The sequence below is a fragment of the Drosophila serrata genome, unplaced genomic scaffold (genome assembly GCF_035046125.1).
Source record: "Drosophila serrata isolate PLE 108 unplaced genomic scaffold, ASM3504612v1 contig_184, whole genome shotgun sequence".
NCBI lineage: Eukaryota > Metazoa > Arthropoda > Insecta > Diptera > Drosophilidae > Drosophila > Drosophila serrata.
Genome location: NW_028257082.1, coordinates 9,922,873 through 9,937,829, shown reverse-complemented (window position 1 = coordinate 9,937,829; position 14,957 = coordinate 9,922,873). Strand labels below are relative to the sequence as shown.

At 43.4% G+C, this 14,957-nt stretch overlaps 4 protein-coding genes across 4 annotated transcripts; 2 read left to right on the top strand and 2 right to left on the bottom strand.

Annotated features, from left to right (window-relative positions):
• Window positions 1-29: 29 nt before the first annotated feature.
• Window positions 30-1,352, top strand: LOC110180008 (serine protease inhibitor 42Dd-like). Its single transcript, XM_020947600.2, has 2 exons — window positions 30-1,037; window positions 1,100-1,352. The coding sequence occupies exons 1-2, from the start codon at window positions 32-34 to the stop codon at window positions 1,342-1,344; spliced, it is 1,251 nt and encodes a 416-aa protein (XP_020803259.2). The 5' UTR covers window positions 30-31; the 3' UTR covers window positions 1,345-1,352.
• A 61-nt stretch (window positions 1,353-1,413) lies between these two features.
• On the bottom strand, window positions 1,414-2,185 carry LOC110180022 (uncharacterized). The gene is made up of 2 exons (XM_020947626.2): window positions 1,898-2,185; window positions 1,414-1,829 (listed from the first exon to the last, which is right to left on the bottom strand). The coding sequence occupies exons 1-2, from the start codon at window positions 1,901-1,903 to the stop codon at window positions 1,491-1,493; spliced, it is 345 nt and encodes a 114-aa protein (XP_020803285.1). The 5' UTR covers window positions 1,904-2,185; the 3' UTR covers window positions 1,414-1,490.
• A 122-nt stretch (window positions 2,186-2,307) lies between these two features.
• Window positions 2,308-4,885, bottom strand: PIG-Z (phosphatidylinositol glycan anchor biosynthesis class Z). Its single transcript, XM_020947613.2, has 2 exons — window positions 4,581-4,885; window positions 2,308-4,522 (listed from the first exon to the last, which is right to left on the bottom strand). Exons 1-2 carry the CDS (start codon window positions 4,735-4,737, stop codon window positions 2,583-2,585), a joined length of 2,097 nt encoding a protein of 698 aa, XP_020803272.1. The 5' UTR covers window positions 4,738-4,885; the 3' UTR covers window positions 2,308-2,582.
• Window positions 4,886-6,107: 1,222 nt separating this feature from the next.
• On the top strand, window positions 6,108-14,943 carry SerT (Serotonin transporter). The gene is made up of 8 exons (XM_086829087.1): window positions 6,108-7,214; window positions 8,401-8,930; window positions 9,968-10,244; window positions 11,716-11,926; window positions 11,981-12,433; window positions 12,547-12,841; window positions 13,590-13,790; window positions 13,853-14,943. The coding sequence occupies exons 2-8, from the start codon at window positions 8,724-8,726 to the stop codon at window positions 14,096-14,098; spliced, it is 1,890 nt and encodes a 629-aa protein (XP_086685213.1). The 5' UTR covers window positions 6,108-7,214; window positions 8,401-8,723; the 3' UTR covers window positions 14,099-14,943.
• The last annotated feature ends 14 nt before the right edge of the window (window positions 14,944-14,957 follow it).

Below are 14,957 nucleotides of genomic sequence, written 5' to 3'. Positions count from 1 at the left end.
CAGTGGTCCATTTTGTGCAGTCCCCCCAAATATGTTGAAGATAATAGTGTACAGCCTTCTGCTCCTGGCTTGCATAGCAAATCATGTGCAATCGAAACGATTCACCTCCGTCCAAATGTTTAGTCAGGTGATAAACGATCTACCCGATGACAATGTTAACGTATGCCCTCCGGCGATAGAACTGGCCCTGACCCAACTTTACCTTGCAGCCGGAGGAGCAACCGAGAGCGAACTGAAAAATGACCTGGAAATCAATGGTAGCTCAAAGGGAAGTATATACGAGAGACCCCTTCCACCGTTGGCCTCAGAGGGAAATCCACGGATTCGGGTTGCCGGTCGATACTATACACGGAAGGGAACCCAGATCCAATCGACTTATCAGACTACCCATGCAAAATATCTTAAATCCGAAATCGAAAACGTCGATGACAGTGACAAATGGCCCGCGACGATTAACAAGTGGGTTACTTCGAAAACGGAAAACGATCTTGAGGACCTCATTGACCCGCTACAGGTCGAGGATTCGAGAAGTCTTTTTATGACTAGTACCGTCAATTTTTCTGGCTCATGGAAGCAACCCTTCAAGCCCACTGCTAATGCCATGTTTTATATAGCGGACGAAAGTCGTTCGGAATCGGTTAAAATGATGCAAGTGCTGGGCAACTTTAAATACACTTTTGAAACCGGCATAGACTGCCACACGGTGGTCATTCCACTTTCCAAATCAACAGTAGACCTGGTCCTGCTAATTCCCAGAACCTTTTATGAGATTGCAAAAATAGAAGAGGGTCTGAAGAACATAGATGTTCGTAAAACAGAATTCAGAAATGTCAATCTCTCCCTGCCTCAGTTCAAATTCCGGTATAGCCGAGATATGGTCCAAACTCTGATCGATATAGGAATAACTGAGACGGTTTTTGACGACACAAATCTCTCAGATCTTATCCAGATTAATAAGAAATTGAATATCGACAGCATAATGCACTCGACTGTCATTCAGGTTGACACAGAAGGAATCAAGTCATCTTCCGCCACAGGTTCGATATTATCACAAAGACATGGAAGTACTTATGCATAACAATTTTATCTTCATTTTAAGGCATCGACGTGCTATCCTCCTTAAAATCGCGCACTGATTCCAATCAGTTTCTGTCAGAAATAGAAAATGGTTCGATATCATCATCAATTTTAAATCAATTTTTAGATCGCAAGAAGAGGTCCCCACAAGCTGCGCAGGCACTATCGTATGTAAATTTAGTGGTTAATCGTCCTTTCTTGTTCATCGTAAGGGACGCTAAAACCATTTACTTCTTCGGTAGGTACAGTCATCCTTCTGGGATATAAAATAAAAAATAAATATAATATTCCGAAACGATCATAGAATCCAAGGTGCTCGAAATAAGTTCACATATATTCGCTTGAATAGGCGTTTTATTTAGTTATCAAATCGTTTGGATGGATCAATGGGTGCATGTCTGGCAACTTCCCGTTTACTTCTTCTTCAGGAAGGGGCTGACAATGGCTGGAGCAGCATAGGTGGAAATGGGAGCAGTGTAGGCGGTCACGGGAGCGGTATAGGCCGGAGCGCTGTACACCGAAGCGGTGTAGGCGGGAGCAGCGGCAGCATAGGTGGAGTAGGCAGGAGCAGCGGCAGCATAAGTGGAGTAAGCAGGAGCAGCAGCAGCATAGGTGGTCACGGGAGCGGTGTAGGCCACAGGAGCAGCGGCGGCATAGGTGGCGGCGTAAGGAGCAGCAGCATAGGTGGTCACCGGAGAGGCGATGAAGCCAGCCTGGGCGGCGGCAATGCAGAGAGCCAAGCAGATGAGGAACTACGGGAATACAAAACAGAATCCTTTAGCATTCTATCATTCATCCTGAATGGCAGGCTACGGCTTACCTTCATGTTGATTTGGTTGGCTTGGGTTTGTTGGTTTGTCAGCAACTGATGCTGTTAGCCACTTTTCTCTGCCATTTTATAGGCCAATTTTCGCCACTTTGGCCAAAACGGGTTTCCGGCTTAGGCAGCCCCAAAATTCAAAAAAATCTAAATTAGAACACAATTGCGTCCGCAGCTCAAGATTTCTGCCAGGTAACGTTCAATGAACGCGGATGCCGCGCCTCGCACCGGCGTGTCAAATGGATTACTCTTTTCCAGCATTCACGGCAAGAGATCTGATGGCGACAACTGAAATGGACAGGGAATTAGAATTACGATTCTGATTACTGATTACCTTTGACGAAACAATTCGGTGTGTGGGCAGACTCACCTCTCCGCTGGGATTTCCACTTCAGCTACTCCGCTTTATCTTTGGTCACTACCTATTATTATTCTATGGATTGGCTCAAGTACTTGTCAAAACTTAATTGATAGTTAAAGATTAAGTAGCTATTTGGTAATGACTAGGAGTATTTATAAAGTATTTTTAAAGTATTCTGTGCGGTTAGCAGGAATGTCTACGGAATATTGTCCGCATAGTTTATAATCTACCGTGAAATACAAAAAGGTAGCTTAGTTTTAAATGGCTAATCTTAGCCTACGACTTTGGTTCAAGGCACTTGGAATTATTGAAGAATAGGTCGCCCTACGCCTTAGTTTCCGGCAATGTGGCTTTTATCTTCACTTCCACTGAACTTGGCGGCTTCTTGCGTCTCACATCGATCTCGTAAAGTGCCAGTCCCAGTTGATGGACAAAGGAACTAAATTGCTTGTTCAAGTAAGCAAAGCTCAGAGCTGGCGGCTGCTCCACAGCGCAGGTTCCTCGAAGATCATCGTGAGCCCAGTGGGGAGCGTCCACATCGCAGGGATGTCTGCCCTTTAGACGAGGAAACGCCTCCGTGGAGAGATGCGGATAAAACACTTTCAGCAACTCAAAATTGAGATAGCTGCTGGCATTGGACTGAACTAGTGCCTCATGGAGATCGGCGCTGAGAGAGGCGGGTATGGCCAAGTAAAGCTTGTAGCGCAGGCGACTTGGTCCGGACTGTTTCACCTCGCAATTGCCACTGATGAGCTTCACCTTCTTCATCAGGGTATCCAGGGAGAGGCCACCGTATTCGTATAAATAAAAGTCCCTCTGGCGGCGATAGCGCTGATGCGTTTGCCTATTAAAGTGCAGCACTCGGGAGCTGGGAATGTTGAGCAGGTGCAGTGGCAGGCTGTAGATGTGCGAGGTCATCAGGTGGACGTGAGTGGCCGCCGGCTTGGTAGCCATCACATGCGACATGTCTGCTGCCAGGGGATAAACCCCTGCCTGATGAATGAAACCGAAGAAGAGGGTGAGCGCCACATTGCTCACATACCAGATCTTCAGGAGATACGGACCGGAAGCCTTGTTCGAGAGCCATCTGTCGTAGAACCAACGCAACAGCGGGTGTTCTTTCTGGAAGGGATACTTGGCACTAAATCCGGTAATCAGCTTGGGAGCGTGTAGCAGTAGCAGTGGGAAAGTCACTGGCAGCAGGAAGCGCGCCTCCTGATGGTTGATTAGTGATAGAAAGAATAGCGGCACGAAGATGGCTCCTGACATGAGCGACACAATGCTTTGGAAGCGCGGCAGCACTTGGTACTCAGCCCTGAAAAAGCGCAGCAGCAACTGGGCAAAGGCACCCAGCGAAGCCAGGGCCAGGACATTGAAGAGCATCGGCATGTTGACCATCAGATGAACGTAACAGGGATGCACACCATGGCTGGCCGTTTGCGCAGAGTCCAGGTTCGCTTTTATGAAGTTCCAGGGCGTGAATACAAAATTATCGATGTTCAGGTGCATCATGTGCAGCTCGCCCACGGTCAGGTGCTGGTAGTATAGCGAATCGCAGAAGATGAATACCACGAGAGCAGGCAGCGCACACAAACAGAAGAGCATTATGCGCAGATTAAAATCCCGGAAGGTGACGGTCCGCGTGCCCATCCCGCGCAGCAGCCAGAAGAAGACCATGGGTGCTCCAAAGAGCAGGAAGGTGGGCCGATTGAATACCCCGGCTACACAGATCGTGGACATGGCCAGCAGATGCTGCAGATTATGCGGCGGCAGGGCGTTCTTTAGCTTCCAGATGCGCACACGCTCGCTAATTGACTCCGCCTTGTCGTACTTCTCCTCGAGGAACTCCTTCTTGTACACCACCGTGTTCGTGCGCAGCATGCATTCCGAAACCAAACAAAGCAGCCACGAACACATGGCCATTTCCAAGCTGTTGGAGAAGGTGCGCGTCCCGAAGACTAGCAGCACCCAGGAGCTGCCCAAGGCCAGGAGACGGATCTCGAAGCGCAGTCCGTATAGCCGGCAAATCCTGTACAGACACCAATCGTTGCTGTACGAGATTAGGGTGTAGACAAGCCGCGGAAATACCACGTAAGCATACGTGCCCAGCAGCTCCACATCCCACCAGGTGCGCAGGTACATTGCTATGAACTCGTAGAAACTCCAAGGCACACGGAGCAGTGCAAATGGCAACGTTATGCTCCTCACCGGCATCGAGTTGTTGAACTCCCAGGCGCGCGTGTGCTCCAGCCGAAAGTGGTCGCCTGCAAAGGGTATATATTAAAGAACCACTCTTTACCTAAATTAATTTTCAATCCTCACCAGTCATTACTTCAACGCTCTGGAAGAACTCATCCGGGTGCACATAGCCCAATTGGGGCACGAAAACCAGCAGAAGGCGGACCGCCGCAAAGCACAGATATGTGCTCAGGTGACGGTCACCCGGTGACCGATTCTGCCACAGCTTGGTTAAACGCATTTTGTAACGGTTATCAACTATAAACTACGGAAACTCCACTAGTTTTACGGATATTTTTGATAAGAAAATTAACGCGATTGCATTTGTTTTGGTTTTTTGTTGTTTTTGTTTTTACATCAAATATCTGACCGCACGACTGCTGGTCACATTAAAATTTCGTGATGCCATACCTTGCAATAAAGTTTGCTCCTCTTTTCCTGTTTCCGCTCTTGTACCTTTTTAGCCAAAAAAAATCCTTGATATGGATGCGAATTTTTGGCCACGTCAGAATCAAATGTAACTTTCTTAAGGAAAACAAATAAAAGACCCTAAATAAATAGGCATTGAGAACTCAGAATCGTTAATAAAACGTTGCCAGACCCTGAAATATACCACCACACGAAAAATACTAACATTTGATTCTACAAGACAGTTTAAGGACAACTGTACGTATTTGGCGCTAAAGTTTGAGAGTAATTGTGAATTTAAAATAGAATGTTTCTACAATAAATAAATATTAAGCTTTCATTTTGAAAATTTTACAATATTCCTTTATTTTCATGTGCTTTAGGTTCGTTTTAAGAAATGTATATAATCCACTTGGTAACTATAAGGTTGTATTTAATTTTCAGGCTCCATTTTACCTTTAAATAGGCTTTGTTAGTAACTGTTGAATACTTTTCTATGTCTCTTAACCTTCATTTATGGTTTGAACAATTAATATCCCATTAATTTGCATTAACTAATCATTTGTTTTAACCCGTTTTAAACCTATCACCTCCACCACCACCTGATCCCACCGATCAATTGCAATCCATTCAGCTGTCGCGCCTTCCGTTTGCTTATTTTACGTTCGAGCCGATGACGTAGTTTGCGGCTTGGCTAGGAAATTTGATATTAAGTTACAGTTACATAAGCCCCAGGTCTGTGGCCAAATAGTTCATAAACGCACAGCGATGATACGTCGATGAATAATACTCGAACAACCGAGGCACTGCATCTGTAGTCCAACAACCATTGACAGACAGAGCAGCGTCTAAGGGCAGACAGGAAAAGTAAAAAAAAAGAAGTGTACATTGTTATTAAAATGTTAGAGAATAAATATACAAATATATTTATAACATATATAAGACTTTAGCTTGTTTTGCGTTTCTTGTTTATTTTAATTTGAAACCCAATAAAATTGACACTCATTTCCATTTAATAAATATTCCGGTGTATTTTTATATGGTGGGGATCGGGATCGGGATCGGTACCGCCTACCCCAACCACAGAAAACGTGTGCAGCCCATGACGAAGGCGGCCAGTTGACTCCATATGAGTCTAACGCCTCCGCGAAGTCCCCCGATCCGCGATTCGCAATTCGCGATTTGCAATTACGTAGAATTACCCACTTGACAAACCGTGTCGAGTGTGCGCGCAACGCTCGCGGCATCTGGGCTCGCAATAATTAGCAAAAATAAATACATATAAATAAACAAACAAACAAAAACTCAAATTAAATTCCAACTTTTTGTTCGAGAAAAAAAAAACTCTAATCATTCTCTCGGAAATCAAGTGAAGCATCGCCGACAATTTGAGAGTCAGATAGCAAAAGCTATTCAAAGGGTAAACAACTGGGAATATCCGCAACGAAAGAGTGTTGAAACCGATTTCAACCGAATTTTGACTATCTTGTTAGTTAATTGGGATTGTCAATCATATTTCTAGGGAACTATAAATTATTTTCTTATATAAAATTATTTAGAGAGTGAAAACTAACAAGCAAGTGAAGGGAGCTCAAGTGAAAAGTAAAGAAAGTGCCCAAAAATGTTCTAAAATGTTCAAGTCCATCTTAAACTAAATAAAATATGTGCTAAGTTGAATATTTTGTGATGTAACTAAGTGATTGTTATAATAACTAAATAAACAAAATATATACAATAATGTTTGTTAATTTACCGTGTGACCTGCTGCTTCCTCAATTATCTATTTCAACTTGAAACTGAATTAGTGAAATGAAACTTTTCCTCTTGTCAAGCGGATGGACAGTTTAGTAATGTGGCAAGCATTTAACAAGGCTTCTAGGCAAACTTAATGGGCCACGCCCCCTGCTCCAGCCCCCACCCCCCAGCGCCCATTAAACAACTTCGATGAGCAACAGTTGGCTGCAATTTAAGTTACACTTTTTGCCACCTGTCGGACCCAGTTCCTCACTGAGCCGCCCCAGCTGCAACCCCAAAAGGATAGCCGAAGCTGATTCGCCTCGTCGTCCTGCCAACGAACTCCTGGCGCCCGCCTGCGCAGCGCGTGTATAAAAGGAGGACTCCGGCCGGAGGATTCATCAGTTGGCCCAGCGGAGCGGCGCGCGTCTCTCAGATCGGACGCCAGAAGGAAGCCAAGCTCGAGGAATTTGTTTTAGTTTTGTGCAGTGCCATGGACATGTAATAAATTAAAGTGTTATCGGTTAAAAGAAATTAGTGCAAACTTTAAACATATTTAACAGTTTTATTAAAAAAGTAAGTGAATTATTTTACAAGCTTTTAAAAACACATTTAGTTTTCTTAAATTTATTATTTTATAATTATTTTGCCAGCAAATACTAAATTTTACATAGACAAATTTTACAAATTCTTTTAAAAACTCAGAAAGTAGAAAAAGATTTTTATTTATTATATATACTCCAGAAATATCAAAATTTTAAAGAATTTTGGAATAAAGTGTGCATTTTATGCATATATTTGGTAGATTTATAATATTTCGGCTTAGAGTTATTATTATTTCAAAATCTAAGCAATTTTTTTTAATAGAAAGCATTTCTCTTTTTATATTGAATTTGGATTATACAGTTTTTACCTTAAAAAGAAAGAATTTCTTTTTTATATAATTTAAGTGAACACTTCCCAAAAATATTAAACGCTATAAATCTCTTAATATATATACAACAGTCATTTACCCTATATTAAAATTAAACTTAGTTCGTCAGTGAAACAAATAATTTAAATTAAAAGCGTATTAATATTTTAATTCCCTTATCTGTTGAGAAGCATCTGGCAAAGATTATTTCGGCCACCATATCTCAAAGTGCTTTTTGATTGTTTTGCATTTTTTTTTAGCACCTCGGTTTGTATTCTTAGTACTTGTCTTATCAAAACGATTTAAATTTTGAAATTCCAACTTGCGTACGACTTTCTCTCTTGGCTTTATCATTGCTGTGGCTTCGCGTGTGGGTAACAATTAAATGGTAATTAAAAAGCTAAAATGGATGGCGATGGGGTAAACCCCGTCGCGTAGACCGTGTGCGCTTCGTTACTCATACGCCCTGGTGTTCCACAGAAGGTGTGCCATTTAGGATTTATCGTCAAATAAAATATAAGTTTAAAGCTGAACAATAGTCAGGGAATTGCATTTACCACGACATTGACATTGAAAGTGAGTTTTTTTATTTTTTTTTTTTTTTTGGAGGCCACCATTAAAGGACATTGCGGATGTTCGAAATCAGAACTCGATGCGGTCAGGGGCATTTACATTTTGCGATTTTTCGTTTTGTATTTACCATTAAAAATCTCTTGCTGGAACTGCAACATGCAAAAATATCTGTGTTAATTTCAATGCCTCCCTTGGGGCCGTCAATAAATGGCCACCATTAGCCAGGCCCCATTTAATACGGTTTTCGCTTTAAATCCGATTTCATTTATTGACCAGCCCAATCGTAGTTGTCGTCATCATCGGCGGCAGATCCAGCATGTGAAGTGAGCCGTAGGGAAAATGCAATTTCCACGAACGCACACACGCTAAACGGGGTGACGGGACAAGCGGGAAAAGTGGAAAACAGGAAAGGTGGAAGAGCGGAAAAGCGAGCGAAGCAGAACAGATCGCCAAAGGACAACGGTGAGTCGCAGTGTTACCTTCCTGGGCCGCGGACCGAGTGCAGAGTTCGGCTGGCTACGCTCGTGCCGCGATCGGCGTACACTGCCACGCCCCCCGGCACAACGCCCACGCCCAGGTCCCCGGCACGCCGCCTCAGCATGGATCGCAGCGGAAGCGCAAACAATGGCTCCGAATTTGGCGCCTCCGTCGGTGCCGCTACCACGACGGGTCGAGCCAACAACGCTCCTTGGAGCAATGACAAGGAGTCGCCAAATAATGAGGATGACTCCAACGAGGATGACGGCGATAATGCATCGCCAGCTAAAGTTACCGATCCACTGGCCCCACGATTGGCCAACAACGAGGTGAGTTCTGTGGAAACTACCCATTGCTTATTGTTAATTGTATATTGTTTATTTCAAAGTATACTTCCTTTATTGTTTTTAATAATACCTTAAGAAATATAAAAATTAAATTAAGTAAAAATAATTAATAGACCAATCTAAGTCATACATTATATAAAGTATATATCGAAATAATTACAACAGGAAAGGAAGGTAACTTCGGCACGCCGAAGTTTGTGTACCCTTGCAGACTGAAATTCTATGACTAGGAATTAAGCCAATATAAATTATATATATTTATCTATATAATTTGATGAAAATTTAAAACTGGAAAAGTTTGTATACCCTTGCTGACTGAAATTCAATGACTAGGAAATAATCCAATATAAATTATATATATTATATATATTTATCTATATAATTTGATGAAAATCTTAAACTGGAAAAGTTATAATTTTTTTTCTTTAAATATTTAGGTTGTTCCTATGGCAGCTATATATATGTATACATATATATAGTCCACCAATTCGCCATGCTCCCTCTTATATACTAGTAAAATTATATAGGCAAATAATTCCATAGTTTCATTAAAATAGCTTAACTTAAATTTGTTCCAAAAGAAGTCTCGCACATCTGTGCATATGATTCCCAACTGGTTCTAACATCCCCGGAACGAAGTGTGTTCTGCCAGACGAGTCTTAGAAATGTGTTGTGTTACAAAGTTGCAAGTCATTGTTTATTAGTGTTTAAGGATACTTACTGGTCATAGATACCTACTGGTCAAAGTTACTTACTTTTCATTGGTACTTACTAATCAGAGTTAATTACTGATCATAGTTACTTATTGATCTTAGTTACTTACTGGTCATAGATACTTACTGTTCAGAGTTACTTACTGCTCATAGATAATTACTGATCAAAGTTATTTACTGATCATAGGTACTTCAGATAGCTTTAAATCTAATTATATAAAAATATGTTAAAAACTTCCTATTATTATTGCATTTTTTTACTATTTAAAATTTATTTTCTAATTCATTTTATCCTTGCAATTACAGCGAATTTTGGTGGTATCTGTGACTGAGAGGACTCGAGAGACTTGGGGCCAAAAGGCGGAATTCCTGCTGGCCGTGATTGGATTTGCCGTTGACCTGGGCAATGTGTGGCGATTTCCGTACATTTGCTATCAAAACGGAGGAGGTGCCTTCCTGGTGCCCTACTGCCTCTTCCTCATCTTTGGGGGTTTGCCCCTTTTCTACATGGAACTGGCCCTAGGACAGTTCCATCGTTGTGGCTGCCTCAGCATCTGGAAGCGTATCTGTCCGGCCCTGAAAGGTGAGTGAAAAGCCCCATAAGGAAACCTGTATTCAAAATGGCATCAAAATAAATTCCATAAAAAACTCCGCCACATGAGTTTTAAAAAAAATGATGTACAAATAAATGTGATGATGCCTGGGAGCTATCAAATAGGATACAAGATTAAATGGCAATTTAAATGAATTACAAATATTGAGTTTTAGTCGCATATTATAAAAAAAGAAAGAAAAAAATGCGTGATTGCATATTGGTATCCATAAAGCCATTCAATATTTGCGCAGAACGAAGGCCTAACGCCGGAGGGGCTAGCATTTTGTAATGAGAAATTAAGTATACGCAGCGGGGACATGTGATGTTGCCGGGGCATGTGTGTGTTGTTGATGCCTGATATTTCGCGCTTGGCCGAGCATTATTGTCTCAGCCAGATTCTGTGTTAGCCCGCACTTGTGCTGGCCCAAAAAGGACAAAGGACCAAAGTTGCTACTGCATTGTTTCCCTTTTTCGGCGAAGGGATATATGGATATCTGACTTTAAAATCCGTAACCCGGGGAGGAAGCATACAATTGTGTGTCAGCGACATTATCAGGCAGTCGAATGGATAAGAGTCGCCAGTTTATGTTGCAACAATTAACAGCGCATTCAAGTGGAACGCACAAAGCCCAAATCAGGACCTACATCCGGGCCTGGGGCGCACCAGCTTCTCAGTTCTTCAACTCAAGGCCTAATTAAATTGTCCTCAAATTGATTTACAGCCATGAAAAGATACACCCACCCAAGGGGAACTTCTATTCAAAGTTTGCATATCGAGTTGATAATTTCATTAGGTGACAAACAAAATGTATTATGGCCGGGATCTGCGATGGTCTCCCGCTTAAAGCCTGAATCAAAAAACTTTGCCAAGTCACTACTGGTCTAGGCCAAATCCCACCCTCCTATTCAAAAGTCGAAGAGCAAACATCACTTTGTGGCAGTCATCATTTGCTCAACAAGTGTTTGCTTTGGCGAACCTTTTGCCAAGCGACTCGAGCGTCTTTAGTCCTTCGAAATGAATGGAAAAAGCAGCCGGAAAGCCGAGAGCAAAGCGAGTGGAAACTGAAAGGAGGGAAAAATCACGTGACGTGTCTTATTGGCCTCATAAGTAAACTGGCAGTAGAAAGTAAAAAAACGGTTTGTTCAATGGCTGAAACATGAGAATTGTCACGCGGGAATATTCCAATTTCTTTTTCCTTTCTGGGTCTCATTGTGCCGGCTTTCAATCAGGAATATTGGCATTCCCAGGCTAAAAGGAGCAGGCTTTTAAGTGCTACCTGTTGATTTGCATGCTGTTGTGGCCTTGTTAACAGGAACAATCAGCGAAATTAATGGTGAAAAATATGGATTCTTGGGGGTGCTTCTGAAATGTTTAACCTGTTGCTACCTAGAACTTAACTAAATTAATTAAGGGGGAGTCTTAAACTTAACCTAAATATTATATATTAATTTCCCGCAGGTGTTGGCTATGCGATCTGCCTGATTGACATTTATATGGGCATGTACTATAACACGATTATTGGCTGGGCGGTGTATTATCTCTTTGCCTCGTTCACCTCCAAACTGCCCTGGACGTCCTGCGATAATCCTTGGAACACCAATAACTGTATGCCAGTGACCAGCGAGAATTTCACCGAATTGTCCACCTCACCGGCCAAGGAGTTCTTTGAGTGAGTACCTCTTATATCCTGTTAAACGGTATCCTTTAAGGATTATCTTCACAGACGACGAGTGCTGGAGAGCTACAAGGGCAATGGGTTGGACTTTATGGGTCCTGTGAAGCCTACGCTGGCACTTTGTGTCTTTGGCGTCTTCGTCTTGGTGTATTTCTCTCTGTGGAAGGGAGTACGGAGTGCTGGTAAGGTGGTTTGGGTAACCGCACTGGCACCCTATGTGGTGCTGATTATCCTCCTGGTTCGAGGAGTATCTCTGCCCGGAGCGGACGAGGGCATCAAGTATTATTTGACACCGGAGTGGCATAAGCTGAAGAATTCCAAGGTGTGGATAGATGCCGCCTCGCAGATATTCTTCTCCTTGGGTCCTGGCTTCGGGACACTGCTGGCCCTGTCCAGCTATAATAAGTTTAATAACAATTGCTACCGGGATGCCCTCATCACGAGCAGCATTAATTGTTTGACCAGTTTTTTGGCCGGATTTGTCATCTTCTCCGTGCTGGGGTGAGTAAAGAGTTATTTAAATAATATATATGTAGAATAAAATTAATTTAAAGAATTCGTACAATACTATTATTAATATATGTTTATAAATCTCTCATATTTAATTTAACCAGGTACATGGCTTACGTCCAAAAGACCTCCATTGATAAAGTGGGACTGGAAGGTCCTGGCTTGGTATTCATTGTATATCCGGAGGCCATAGCCACAATGAGTGGCTCTGTGTTTTGGAGCATCATCTTCTTCCTGATGCTTATTACACTGGGTTTGGACAGCACCTTTGGCGGACTGGAGGCGATGATTACAGCACTGTGTGATGAGTATCCACGTGTGATTGGACGACGAAGAGAGCTATTCGTCCTGCTGCTGCTGGCCTTCATCTTCCTGTGTGCTCTGCCAACGATGACCTACGTAAGTGACCACAGTCTGAGGACTCCCCTGGGCTGTGATTCGGTTAATTAACTCCTAAGCACCCCTAATACATATGCATGGATGTCCAACTAGCCCATTTAACGCACCATCTAGCAGAGATGGCACCTCTCCCTCTTCCTGTTTAGATATGCCAGCTCCGAGTCGATGGATTGCCGTGTTAAGTGCTTTTTATCGTTCGCCAGTTAATCTCACACACTGGCCACCCTCCCAGCCGGGCGGCAAGCCACCCTACCTCTTCTGCATTTTTATCACCTGTCAAGAGCAGTGGGCTTGTTTGCCTTTTACCTGGCCAAACATCCACCGACAAGTTGCCAATGGCTGCTGCTGCTCCTGTTGCTGCGACGTTCAAACACTTGGCTGGCAGCCAGTTCGGTCTACCTCCCGCCACTTTATCTGATTACATTTGAAATTGTAATTTTCTGCCTTCTTTATTTCTGCCTGTTTCCTGGTCACTTGGCCACACGGAGTGACCAGTATCGGTCAAGGGATCAAGCTATTCAATAACTCAGCCGCCATCCATTAATCAGTGCCAGTTTAAGTGGAGATCTTCCTTCGGAATGGTTGAAGGTGTTATAAAAGTAATCTAAAAAGGTTATTCTTATGGAAAATAAAACCAAGGAAAAACCTTAATAAGGAAACCAAAAAGATAATTAAACACTTGCTAAAATTTAATATTACTCAAATAATTAATTTTAAAAAATATATATATGTTTATGCTTTCTTTCAGGGCGGCGTGGTGCTGGTCAACTTCCTGAATGTCTATGGACCCGGCTTGGCCATTCTTTTTGTGGTCTTTGTTGAGGCAGCCGGAGTTTTTTGGTTCTATGGAGTGGACCGTTTTAGCTCCGATGTGGAGCAGATGCTGGGCTCCAAGCCCGGCCTCTTCTGGCGCATCTGCTGGACCTACATCAGTCCCGTGTTCCTGCTGGTTAGTTTTAATCAAGAGCTCGACAAAAAGAAATATTCCAATACAAATTCTTCCCCTGACAGACCATCTTCATCTTCTCCATACTGGGTTACAAGGAAATGCTTGGCGAGGAATACTACTACCCCGACTGGAGCTTCCAGGTGGGCTGGGCTGTCACTTGCTCCTCGGTGCTGTGCATTCCCATGTACATCATCTACAAGTTGTTCTTCGCCTCGAAGGGCGGCTGCCGGCAGCGGTTGCAAGAGTCCTTCAAACCGGACGATAGCTGCGGATCGGTGGTGCCCGGCCAGCAGGGCACCTCGGTGTGACATGACCACGCCCAGGTACACCTCAACATCCGCACCAGCTGCACCAGCATCAAGATCTACAACCTCAACTGCAGCAGCAACAACAGCTTGTCACCAACAACCTCAGGGGCCGACGCTCTCCACACAAAAAATCTCAACTGCAACTGCAACCACAGCTTCCCGCTGCCGCCGGAGGATCCGCCTCAGTACCGTAGTAGCCGGTATCAGCATCGGATTAGCAGCGATATTATAAGTGCTAGTCTTAGGCAGTCGCATAGCCATAGTTTAAGCCTCTGCTCGGTGCAGAGCAATCCCATGGCGACCACAAGGATGCCACTTGCTGCCGAGGACAATAACTGCTCGCTAAGACTCAGTAGATTCCAGCCGCTCAAGTTCCCGCTGGCCAGCGAGTGGCTGGTCTAAGGGGGAGTCATAACCCTTCTGTTGGGAGTCCTGCAAAGCAGCCATTTTGCAGGGCTCCTCATGAATGGTACAATATCAATCACCACAGGGAGAGGCATACAAGAGGCCGAGGAACTCAACGTTAAATCTAGTTTGATTGCTTCGCAAGCACACATAGTGAACCTAAGTATTCTAGTTGTCCAGCCTTCAGTGGCAGTAGCCTTAGTTCGTAAGCGTTAACTAGCTTAGCTGTAAGTGAAGTGAAATTTGGTAAAATGCTTTCTAAGTAATAACTGCTCTACGATAGAGATAACGCCCTGTACAATGCATTACTCACACACACATTTTTCGCATGCCTGGGAAAGGCAATCGTAAGACAGCCACTTGCATTGCTTTTCCTACATGCTCGTTGATTTGGTTTTCAATTAAATATATAATTTCGGTTTTACGAAATAAGAAACAAAGGAGTAGTGTGGCT